The sequence below is a fragment of the Haliotis rufescens genome, unplaced genomic scaffold (assembly GCF_023055435.1).
Source record: "Haliotis rufescens isolate VD_foot unplaced genomic scaffold, xgHalRufe1.0.p SCAF_14, whole genome shotgun sequence".
NCBI classification, from domain to species: domain Eukaryota; kingdom Metazoa; phylum Mollusca; class Gastropoda; order Lepetellida; family Haliotidae; genus Haliotis; species Haliotis rufescens.
Window position 1 is genome coordinate 36,161,600 of NW_025963824.1, and position 13,239 is coordinate 36,174,838.

Consider the following 13,239-nt stretch of genomic DNA (forward strand, 5'->3'; position numbering starts at 1 on the left):
GCGTTGGTGTTTATCCAATGATGGATTTCAGTCCGGTTTGAGTTGACAAAACACATTGTGCAAAATCACAAGATTCATCATAGCAGAAAAGACATGATGAAGAATTACCATATCCCGTAATCTGTTCATATAAATGATATTACATGTTTTTTTCCACTCAAAGTCCGAATAGACTTTCTTAATAATCTCCTCCCATTTAAACTCATATTTTGTTTGAACTTAGAATCTAACAGAATATTGTAAAATGCTTTGATTTGAAGCTGGAAAATATTCAAAGGTGAGATATGGATTAGTATAATAAACGACCGCCAGTGTCTAGTAGGTGCGTGTATTCCATGATAGCTTTCTCAACCAATAGAAAGTCAAATCATCGGAATCAACTTCAGACATTTTTTTTATATTAAAAACGTAAAGTGAAAGAAACTTTCTTCTTTTATCAAGAAAGTCATCTGTTGTTTGTATTTTTAACACTGAGGACCAATTCTAACCCGGACCTTACCAGGGTGTTACTTTACAAATAACGTTTACATTAGAGAACAATAAGTAGGTACTTACACCGTTGTGTCTCCACGTTTGTACGAGCTGAGATAAAACCCCACGAGATCATCCTTCAAAGGTCCAGTGAAGTTCATCTTCACGTAATAGACCCTGTTCTTGATCATGTTTTTATTCAAATGTATTTTCAGAAGCTGATTGCCTGAATCAAGTTCATGGGACACATATTTCACATCGTCCGAATTATTATCGTCCACCCCAAACTGAACTGACCCGGAAGTGATGTCAAGTTTGTTAGCATGTAGAATGACGTCATTCGATGGTTGCAAACACTCAATAGTTATCTTCACATGACCGTTAAAGGTGAAGGCCGACGGGTCCCCTTCGTACATATTTGGTCTCATTTCAAGATCATAGAATATCGGCTTGACAGTTTTAGGGAGGAATATAACATCTTCCTTTGGTTTTGCAGCTTTGCATAGCCCACCTGGAACATTAAAACAATGATTATATGAATTCTAATTAATATTTCTAGATTTTCTGGACAATAAGAACACGTTTTCCCTATAACAGACTGGCGTCCTTAGATATGTAATGTCCGCTTATCTGGGCTTGCCGAAGACACGGATAGAATTACTATACACCCATGTAGCAAGGCTAACTTACGTACATCTCGTATAAGGACCCTCGATTATTCAGGGTTATGTGGGGGGCACGGGTTGCCCAGTCGTCTAAGGCGCCGCGATTCGCTGCGCAGAGTTGCGTCCCCTGGGCACGCCAGAAACCTATGATTATGAGTTCGAATCCCGGTTCGCCCCGATTATGTTTCTAGGTTTGTCAGCACCATACCCGTGCTCGTGGGTTTCATACCCGTGCTCGTGGGTTTCACCCAAGTGGTAAACGTCTGAGGCTTGCATCACTGGAATACTCTTAAAAGCGGCGTTAAACCCAACTCACTCACTCACTCAGGGTAATGACCCAAATCCATTATGATCCAAATACATGACCTAATTAGGAAATAGCTATATGGAGGACAGATTCATATTACTTGATGCTGGAATCCTAATCAAATTGCAATTTTGAGCTAGAAAATGGAAAGAAAAAAAAGTTAGTTATACAGCTTGAGATGATGACGCCACTTCTGAAAAGAAGCAGGTTGGCAGTTGAGTCAGAGGTATTTGTCATGAAAGATTGGAGTCATAATACACTGGGTAATCGAGGATGATCTTTACCTGATAGAGATAACGTGTTAACACACGTTTCCCAAACAAGATGGACCATTGAGGGAGCGTGTGAGTGAATTTGGTTTGTTTTGACAGTTTTTCAATTATAAAAAGGGTAAGAAAAGCATCAAATGATGAAGGGTGTTTTTTTCATCACTTGATGAAGTCCATGGATGAAGGTACTGAGCTGAAGAAATCCTGGTCCTGGTACGTCCAAGGGACGCAACTCCGAATAACAATTATAACAACTTGGCGGACCGTGTCCGCAGCATAAGGTCACGGAAGCATGGTCAAGGTCAAGGAAGCCTGCTACACTCACAGGGTATCAGGGTGCAACCCGGCCTCGCTCTAATCCAGGATACCTGTGAAGATCCGGGGTAGAATAGGTCTTCAGCAACCCATGCTTGCCGTAAAAGGCGAGTATGCTTGTCGTAAGAGGCGAAGTACGGGATCTGGTGGTCAGACTCGCTGACTTGGTTGATGCATGTCATCGTATTCCAATGGCATGAATCGATGTTCATCGTGTCAAACACTGGATTGTCAGGTCCAGACTCGATTATTTACAGTCCGCCGTCATATAGCTAGAATATTGCCGAGTGCGTCGTTAAACAACAAACAAACAAGTCTAATCAAGCATACATATGTATTAGCGGAACAGCGTAAGTGCACAAAATTGCACAATAACATGTCTCTGTTGCCATGCAGCGCGTATTTATCTCGGCTGTCCTTGACATGCTGTACATGCAGACGGTGTGGTGAGCTGGGACTAAGGTGAAGCTTAAACAACATCCAGTCTGGTGTGTTCGGTTGCTACTTGAAATGCCTGTTGTACTTACCTGTGTGAACGTATGTACGGTGAGGGAGTAATACTGTGATTAAAGTGTAAAGAGTAATTTGGCGATACACGCGTTCGGTTCCAAATTAAATTCAGCTAAAATAAATCTACAGGTAACCTTGCTCTACATTGAAAACACAGTATGTTTAGCTCCATTCTACCATGACTAAATAAAACGCGAACTTTTTAGTTTCAACAAATAAATTGAGTGATGCGTCATGAGTCCAGTGTTTTGAGTGGGTTGTCACTTTGACTTTACGGAATCACCGACAGGAACCCCTAAACAAAATATGGCGCTCTCTATGCTCAAGCAGAAAATTAAGCAAGCCTCTAAAAGGTGTCGTTCTCCACCGTGCGTGATTATTACGACGTCATATCGCTAATTATGACACACAAAAATGACGTCACATTCGTATGTATACTTAACCGCAAAAGAAACGTCACCCCAAGTAACATTGCATGAAAAGTTGTCATTTAAATATCTGGGTAATTTTTGTCAAAGTTTCTAAAATTTAAGATTACCTTGACCGGAAAAAAATGCAATTTGATGATAAAAAAAGCAGATGACAATAAAACCGATCACCCAAACGCATCACGGCAACGGCCATGGTAACCCGATGCACGTGAGTTCTGTGCAAACTGAAATGCACATGCGTTCCCCCATTTCTTGCCCTATAAAAATCCAACCAGATCGGATAACATTCATTCGTTATTGAATTGCTGCCACATGCCAAGATTGACAAGAAATCAGAGACACAACGCTCTTGGACGATTGCAAGCTGGACAAACCACCCGGCAAGTAGCCAATGTATCTTAAATCCACGTACGGACCATGTACAGGCTCCAGCAACGGTACCAGACCACCATCACTACAGATGACCGACCACGTAGTGGAAGACCAAGGGTCACCAACCAACGTCAGGATCGTCATATTGTGCGACAGCATCTTCTAGATCGCTTTGTTACTGCTGCGGAAACTGCTCGACAGACCATGGGGACACACCAGCGACACATTAGTGCGGACACCGTGCGTCGACGATTGACGAGCAGACACCTCAACTGTCACAGGCCACACCGAGGACCCATTTTGACACCATGTCATCGCCGGGACCGTCTTCAGTGGCAAACACGGCACCAGCATTGGCGCCACCAGCAGTGGAGAAGAGTCCTCTTCTCAGACGAGAGCCGTTACTGTATCTCAACAGCAGATGGCAGAGAGAGAGAGAGAGAGTCAGGCGACGCCGTGTGGAACGTTATTCGGATGCTTGTGTGGTGTGGGGTGGAATTGATCTTGCACAGAGGGTCGGCCCTGTGGTCTTCCAGAACATCGGTCCAGATAGAGGCAATGGTGTCACAGCAGCTCGGTACATTGATCAAGTCTTGAGACCACACGTCATACCTCATTTGGCACGTCGCCGCAACCACGAGTTTCAGCATTGTAACGTCCGTGCCAACACTGCGAGAGCAACAAGAGACTTCCTCCAGCAGAATGGCATCAGAACCATGCAGTAACCTGCCCTCAGTCCCGATTTAAATCCCATTGAGCACCTGTGGGACGAGATTCAAAGACGGCTGAATGACGTCCGACCAAGGCCGACAACTGCAGCTGAACTGCGTCAGGCGTTCTTCAGAGTGTGGGCTCAAGTGTCTTTGGCCTTCATCAACCGCCTCATCCATTCCATGTATCGACGTTGCACGGCAGTCATCAATGCACATGGCGGACACACGAGATACTGACTTGTGATGTCATTTTCTCAGACAAATGTTGTGTTTCACTTTAAGAACATTTAACACTTTAGTTTCAACCTTGATGATCAGTTTTGCCGAGTTTCATATTTTTAATATGTCTCAAAGTATGTTTACAGTGTTTGGAAAAATAATGTTTCTCATATATCTATCCATATTGACGTTTATGTTGCGGTTCAGTATAGAAAAGCGCCAAATAGCAAGTTTTCTATTGTCCTCAAAACTTTAAATACATTCTCTTTCTAGATTTCTACCGTATTTTGTGCACGAAATATACTGTCACACATTCAGTGTATATTGTAGTAACGGAAACTTTGCATTTTGTAACATATATTTGAACATATAAATAAGCCTCAGAATTAGAAATAGGGGGCTCTAATTAGAATATTATTTTGGTGGAAAAAACAGAGTTGAAAGATATATTTCGTGGTTTATGCTGACAGCCTGAATTGTTTACATACGACAGATATATTTTTTCAGAATTTATTTGCCCATAATTAAGGATGCATATAACCACGAGTGCGTATTTTACGCGAATAAATAAGTCTTGTGTACATTGTTCAATCGGAAGGGGTACTAATTGGGATTGTCACTAGCCAATATATGAGCAATTATCGCCGTGGACGTTATTGGAGCGGGGCTCTTATTACGTCGAATATGGTATATAAATGGATGTCTGAAAATATAGATGACCAAACAAATTGTTTTTCCAATATTTGTGATGAATTAATCAAATGGAATGTTGTTAAGAAATGAAATAAATTCGTATTTTGAAGTTTAAAGGATGTCAATTTTACTGTGACGCACATTTGAGACGATTTACGTTACCCGTCATGTTGGCATGCTGTGACCCACTAGCGGATATATTCTTCACACTTACGCAAAACAAAGTAGTTCCAGTTCCGTAAATAAAAATATTAAAAAACACGACTCATTGTTAATCAACGAGAGTTATTAATTCAAAATCAGAAATGACTTTCATTTTCACCCAACCTCCACCTCAAAGAAGTTACCAAATATGTACAATACATTTTGATGTATGACACCGCAGCCGGTGATCAACTTTCACAAAATCGTGTGTCCTTTGACATCAGTATGCGGGATTGTATGTGGGGACTTTTGTTCATTCAGGGATCGTACATACATAAATGTGCCATGTAAGTAGTCTGAAACGTTCTGTCAATCTGCATATTTTTTTTATGTGTTTCATTTTAACCAAGAGAATTAGTCAGAAATGACGGTAAAAGTTTTCGTTGTGCATGATTTTGTGTCAATCATGCCGTCACACAGGACGGAAACTTTGACAATTTCTGTCGATTTTACCAAATCATTGAATGTATCTATTTTCTAATTTCCTAGTTCTTGCAACGACACTCTTCCAAGAATATTCTAAAAAACATAGAGCTATCGTATCTCTCAAAATAGGAGAAAATGCTACACAGTGTTATATCTGAATTTGGAATTGTTCACATTTCAAACGAACACGTGATGTAATAGGCGTCCATTATACTCTGTAAACGTCACATTTTGAAGTTTGTTGAAAAATGAACGGGTCATATGATCAGCAAAGAAACAAATCAAATCATCGGAAATCCCTTAAACTTCAAAATAAGAGATTATTATTATTTACCAGTTTCCAAAGTTCTGAATTCTCAGAGTTTGACATGTAAATTCCTTTTTTGTTGAAATTTCATTCAAAGCGGAAAAGATAAAAGCGGGATTTAGACATTACAAATAAACCATAATACTTTATTGGAATGATGGCTAAATGTTTTCACATCATGTATGTGCGATCAGTTCCTAAGCAATTATCGTTTACTAGTTCAATCCGAATCCACACACCTCCGAGGGATTCCAGGTTGACTTGGATGGCTGTGTGTCAGCATACCTCGACGGCGTGGAGCGTTGCTTAAGTATAAATCACTGCATTTTCCAGACTCACATAGGCCACCATCATGTAGTTAGAGTGAGTGAGCGAGTATGGTTTTACGCCGCTGTTAGCAATATTCCAGCAATATCACGGCGAGGGACACCAGAAACTGGCTTCACACATTGTACCCATGTCGAGAATCGAACCCGGGTCTTCGGCGTGACGAGCGAACACTTAAACCACTAGGCTACCCGACCGCCCGGTCATGTAGTTAGAATAATTCAGAGTGGGGCGTTAAAAAAACAAAAGGAACAGGTACATCATAATACTAGTACTCACATATTTCTGACATGGGGTCTCTGGCTAGAGCCTTGCATCCTTCCAGAGCAGCATCCCCATGGAGCCCGGACTCCCCTGGGATTGCGGGGGAACACACACATGTCACCTCCTTGCCTTTCTCCACGAAATGCACGATCAGTCCAACTCCAACAGCCACAGCTATAGCCACAAGCGCCAACACTCCCCCAGTGATGGGAGAAACACGGAGACCAGGCTTCTGGTCCTTCTTTTCCGGGAGCTCATTGTCATTGTGAGCCATGATCACAGATGAACACAACCACCACCACTGAGATGCTGTTAGGGCCTGTAACAGTGAGATCTCACCAACACTTTGTACAGATCTCGTAGCGGGTTTGCACTATCCACTGAAGCCTGTCTTAATACATACGTGTGATCACCCCTCACCTAGTCTCTGTAAACATATTGTCAAGCCTGCTATTATTTATATGGTTGAGCTAGTAACCCCAGGAGATAAAACTCGCACGGAGCCTCTGATCTGTCAGCGGCCATGGCTCCTGTACCCGGCTGTTTGGTAATGTTCATGTGTGTAAGATGACTGGGTATCCATGAGATGTAGTGGAACTGTGTTATCAACATACTCTGCCTCACGTGGAATGCTGGGACCCTCGAACATTGCCAACACTATTGACCACTTGTCTGCCAGGACGAGGCATGGTGCCCTTACAGACCGACTGCTTATGCGCTCTAGCCGCACTCTACGTTCTGCCGATATGATGAATTTAAAGGTTCCAGAGAACCGAATAAAACTAGGAGATAGATCCTTCTCTGTTGCAACCCCATCCATATACAACTCTCTTCCTCTCTACATAAAAGCAGCTGAAACGTCTGCCCACTCCGAAATTTTTTAAAGACTCGTTTGTTTCAAGACGCCCATGTGCCTGTGTGATCTTTATTACCGGTGGACGCCTTTAAGCAGCTCTCTAGTTGAGACATTATAAATTAACTAGTATTGTGATAATGATAATGGTGGTCATTATTATTCTGTACAGCTTAAAATAAAGAATGCAGCAAAGAGAATTTGGGTGATCCTGGCACTGTCAGGCTGGTAAGGCTCATCATCAGCTCTGGGCCCTTGCCCCTCTACACGCAGCCCAGACAGCGAATGGGACTTCTCCCAGGAAGTTCTGCCTATTCAAACCCACCCAGGACTTTTCGGAGAATGTGAAGACTCCCCAACACTGCAGCCTTCTGCATTACCCAGATTGTCAGAAAGGTTGTATTCCCTGAGAGCAAACCCGAGCAAACCCGAGTACTCTCCCAATGTCAGTCAACAGATTGGGAGGTACCAAACCTAAGGCACCGAGAATAAGGGGGAGTCGGACAACTTGGTACTTGGGATGCAAGCGTGGCATTTCGAAAGCGAGGTCTGCATATTTGCCATGTTTTTCCTCAATCTTGTCAATCACATTACTGTCAAAAGGGACAGAAAATTCAATGATATAAATGATTTCATTGGATTTATCAAAAAGGACAAGATCAGGTTTGTTGGCCTGGATACGTCTGAGGCTGTAAATGGGCCTAATCCAAAGAAATTTGTATTTATCTTTTTCCATGACGCCCTCTATATATTCCGGGTCGTACCATGGGTGGAATTATTATTATTATTGTTGTTATTATGATTATGATTATTATTATATTAGGTATTTAAGAGATGGTTGGTGGTCTAATTTTGTTTTGCTATTTCATCGATGGTTTGAGATTTCCCTTACAACTCTCCTTCTGCTTCACGAAGTAAAGGGAAGTACAATATATAGTACCTGATATTTGGGTATTCTTTGAAAAATATGTACATAAGTAGTTTGGAAATCAAGATAAAATTAACGATCTTAACGCAACCATCGCCAGAACACCACGACGAATGTGTTTCATCTCAATGATGTGAAAGATGTCCTGTAGAAGCACGTGCATGTAATGCATGAATAGTATATAAAAGATTCAGAATTAAGAATCCAAAAATGCACAACAGTAAAATGCCAATATTCTAAGCAGCGGAGCGAGACGTAGCCGTCGGTATGACGCAGTTTGGGGCTTCCAACAGCGACATTGCCAGAACCTTTGGCTGTATAGATCATACTAAACCAACAGACAAAAAAAACGCCACCAAACAAAACAGACGCAAAACAGACGCAAAATTTAGTAACAGTTAATGTTTTATTATAAAAAAACAATTATTCAAAAATAGTATTTGAAAATGACAAGATCAAAACACATGTACTCAAAGTTCTGCAGACACTGTGCAGTATTCGATCACACCCGCAGAACTGACCGCGATCTCTTTTAAAGTCTCGTGCTACACACATTGCTCAATATCGGATGTAACCCCCTCCAGAAACGATGCAGTCCCTAACAAGACGTCGAACCGAGTACACGAGTCTCCTGACGTCCTGATTATGGATCCTACACCATTCCTCCTGCAGGGCAATTGCCAAGGCATCCCTCGTCAATGGGGGTTGGTCCCAGAGGTGCTCTATAGGCGATGATCTGGCTGGCCACTGTAATACGGTCACGTTGTTGGCGTTCAGAAAGTCGCTAGTGACTCGAGCTGTGAGAGGGTGGCGTTGTCCTGCTGAAACAGCGTCCATGGGTGTCGTTGCAGGAAAGGCAGTTTCACAGGCAGCAATACCTCATCCATGTAACGACGTGCAGTGAGATTTCCGTCGATGATGACCAGATCTGTCTTCTGGTCCCCGCAGATGCCACCCCGGACCATGACACTACCACCTCCATAAGGCTCCACTTCTTGGACGCAACAACATGCCGTCCATTCACCACGTCGTCGGTAGATTCGAACCCGCCCATCAGACTTGAAGAGCTGGCACCTACTCTCGTCGCCAAAGAGCACTCCTCGCCAATTTCTCTGTGCTGCCACTGCTGTACAGTCCTGGCCCATCTCAGTGTGTGACGTCGGTGTAGGAACGTTAACGTCATGCCCTTGAAAGGTCGATACGGGCGGACCATACAGGCGGAGTCGTCTAGCAACGATCCTTCGGCTAACTGGATGTCCAAGGCTGTTTGCGGATGATGATGACGTCACATTTAGGAATCTGGACCTCAGGTGAAGCACCCGTAAACAACTATCTTCATGTGGGGCCGTGACCTTGTGTCTTCCACTCCTCGGCCTGTCTGCAGTACTGCCAGTTTGCCTGTGACGTGTGACAAGTCTGGCGATGGTGCACTTGAAGCAGCCCATGATCCTGGCAACGTGATCCTGCGTCGCTCCCGTTTGCAACATACCGATGGCTCTCTTCATCTGCTCTGCTCGTCAAGCCGAAGACCCGGGTTCGATTCCCGACATGGGTACAATGTGTGAAGCCCATTTCTGGTGTCCCCCGCCGTAATGTTGCTGGAATATTGCTAAAAGCGGCGTAAAACCATACATACTCACTCACTCACTCCTCTGCTCTGCGGTTAGTCGAGGCATGTTCGTTGTTTTAAACGGTTTCATGTGATGAGAGAGTACAATCCTGCTTAAGTTTTATACTATAATGCCATACGGGTAACTTTGTGCACGTTTTGCATTCTTTGGTTATTAAATTGGAATTTCACTTTTCTCGCAAATCAAGTGAATCGCGTGCACATGTTCACCGGGAATAGGTAAGTTGCATTCCAGCTAAGTGTTCCTTACCGTTTTCTTGCTGTTTGGCAAATTTGTTGAAAAATGACGACCACTATTTATTTGGTAGCGTTTCTGTTGCCCCTCAGTTGATAATGAGACTGCTGAAATGTGTCAACAAAACTGACCAGACATCCTATCGTTCCAGAAGTGAAAGACCAAGGGTGACCACTTGCGCCAACTCCATTTACGCAACAGGTGTCTGAAGATAACGTTAAAGGACTCAACAGCCTTTGGTCATCCCACATCAGAAACACAGATATGAGACGACTGTGTGATGCCGGTATCTTAGCCTATCGCCCATTTCGCGTGATGCCCTTGACGACTGACAGAAGATGGGCATTGCACAATGCTATTATCTCCAGCCAGGGAGGTCAAAAGTTAATGGACGACTTAGAGAGGATGGACACCGTACAATGTCGTTATCTCCGGTCAGACAAGTCAAAAGTTAATGGACGATGAAGAGAGTATGGACACTGTGCAATGTCGTTATCTCCTGTCAGAGAAGTCAAAAGTCAAACGACCCTCCCAACCTATATTTTCATACATTAAGACCTTACATAAGAAAGAGAATTTATGGATGTCAACTTCTTTATTATGAGGAACACAACGTTTCGGAGTATAACGGCTGCAGAGATAAACTTGCTTAACAATAACCAATTAATGATTTAAATAAAGAACGCAGGACAAATCACATGCTTACATTACCTCAATCTTATTAAAATCATATACAAGTTCCCGCTATCGACGAGGACATCCATTTACAGGTCACGTCAGAACAACCTTTCGCGAACTATGACCTACCAATGAAATGACCAGCAGGAAGTCGACGTTAGCCACTTAGAAAGCAGCTTCCTTAAGCTTTGGGTACCAGTTTCAAAGTTGCGGCTTCCGTTCCAGACTATGATTTTTAAAGTATTTTGAATAAGTCATACAGTCCGCAACAGTTGTTTTGTGTTAAACTTTAGAGGTTGCATGATTAGAAAACATATTCCGACAACAGTGTAACATAATATGAATATTTATTTTATATTTTTTATTGCTTGTTTGAATCCTTATCTATCGTGTAGTTGTCCGATTTTCGATCACAAACGTTGATACTACTTAATTTCGTTTATCCGACATACTCGTTAATCCGACATAATCATATGCAACCATCGATGTCGGATTAACGGGACTTGACTGTATATGCTTACTCCTTCGTCAGGTGAATGAATGAGGCAGAGAGTATATAAATGTACATGTAAGGACAACAAAAATACTAAGATAACAAAAGGTAGAAAATAACAAAGGGTAGAAACAAACAAGGGAAGCCAACAGATGATTGGCGCTGATAGGTGACTAGCAACAGACAATAGAAGCCAACACTTTCCAGTAATTAGCGCTGATGGTATGGAAGCCAGAACTTAAGTATCATAGATAAGTAATAGGTAATGGACACTGGGCAAACGGGAGGCTGGGGGTAATTAGCACCATATATTCTTTTCCTAATGTGTATCACTTCTAAATGCCTTTCAAAGACCTGATTAAGACCTTACATTGTTTAGATATCCTTACATGACATCGATATTAGTATGATACATATAGCAGAGATGCCCGGTGAAGAGTTGCCACACCTACATTGTGTGTTTCACTAGACGGTCGGGGCGGTGGGGTAGCCTAGTGGTTAAAGCGTTCGCTCGTCACGCCGAAGACCCGGGTTCGATTCCCTACATGGGTACAAATGCGTGAAGCCCATTTCTGGTGTCCCCCGCCGTGATATTGCTGGAATATTGCTAAAAGCGGCGTAAAACTATACTCACTCACTCACTCACTAGACGGTCGAAAGTTCTGAGCCATATCAGATGTTGCAAAGAAATGGAGAAAGAACTTAAATTATCCAGTAACTACCGCCATGAAACGCTGTGTATTTTAACATGAGTATGTGAGTAATGAACCCAAACAAATGTGTCTTTCAGTAATACGTGTCAGCGTACAAATTTTTAAAATTGATCTTTTAATATATATATATTGTATGTTAGTGCAAGAAAAAGTGATTTGACATGTACATTTTATATATCGTAAAAGGACATCAACAGATGGTGACTGATTGACTATTAGTTATATTTTATGGTTAGATACATCCTCTATGGTGTATTCGACTTAATAAGCGCTCAGGGCGCTCTCAAAATTAGAAATAGGGAGCTCTTATTAGAATATAATTTTGGTGAGAAAAAAAAACAGAGTTGAAAGATCGTAAATTTCGTGATTTATGCTGACAGCCTGAAAAGATACAAAAGAAAAGTCTGTGCGTATTATACACGACAGATATATTTTCCAGAATCTAATTGCCCATAATTAAGGGTGCATATAACACATGAGTGCATAGCATACACGAATAAATAAGTGTTCATTGATCAATCGGAAGGGGTGCTAATTTGCATTGTTCACTAGCCAATATATTAGCAAATATTGCTAAGTTACAAGTTCACCTCAGCTCAAATCAATTTTGAATTTTTGAAATTCTTTTTACAATGTCAAATGTTAAAACATGTCGGGAAGATAAATTCGTTGTTGCAGGGTCACTCGGGGTACATGGAGTTGTATGCGTCCCTCTTTATTTATGCTTCTTGCCTCCGTCGCGCGGGAAGCAAAAAAACCCATGTACCCCGAGAGATCCTGCTATAGTTGGCTGGTCTGTTGTTTTATGCCGCACTCAGCAATATGCCAGCTGTATGACGGCGGTCTGTAAATAATCACACTGCCGAGAAATGACGAGGCCTTCTTCATGAACACGATAAAGTCATAGAGTGTGCATATAGTTAACAAAATTGTTAAAGTGTGGCCATTCCTATATTTACACACAAGGTACGATTGATAATATATTCAGTTATATCCCATATTCAAATGCTTATTTATTGTCCAGAGTAAATATGGATATATACTCAGTTCCAAAATAAACGCACATCCTAAAGTATGAAATGTAATATATTACCTTTTACCTTTTCGTTTTCACACATTTCACACTTGTGGGTGTTCGATTTTCTCGGATTGAGTATATATTTGGAGTTGCTCTGAACTCATGTTTGTGTTGTTGAGTGGCTCTGTGTGGTGTACA

At 42.0% G+C, this 13,239-nt stretch overlaps 2 protein-coding genes across 5 annotated transcripts in view; both read right to left on the minus strand.

Moving 5' to 3' along the window:
* Nucleotides 1-6,972, minus strand: part of LOC124113176 (aminopeptidase N-like) — an 81,201-nt gene extending 74,229 nt beyond the window's left edge. For 2 of the 4 annotated variants that reach the window (XM_048395373.1, XM_048395374.1), the window contains exons 1-2: nt 6,509-6,972; nt 556-982 (exon numbers count right to left, since the gene is read on the minus strand). In XM_048395373.1, coding sequence (XP_048251330.1) covers nt 556-982; nt 6,509-6,767 — 686 coding nt within the window. In that variant the 5' untranslated portion in view covers nt 6,768-6,972. The remainder of the gene's footprint in view (nt 1-555; nt 983-6,508) is intronic. The other 2 variants (XM_048395371.1, XM_048395372.1) reach the window with 2 other exon arrangements.
* Nucleotides 6,973-9,047: 2,075 nt separating this feature from the next.
* Nucleotides 9,048-9,779, minus strand: LOC125379242. The gene has a single exon (XM_048395493.1). It carries the CDS (start codon nt 9,777-9,779, stop codon nt 9,048-9,050), a length of 732 nt encoding a protein of 243 aa, XP_048251450.1.
* Between the last annotated feature and the right edge of the window lie 3,460 nt (nt 9,780-13,239).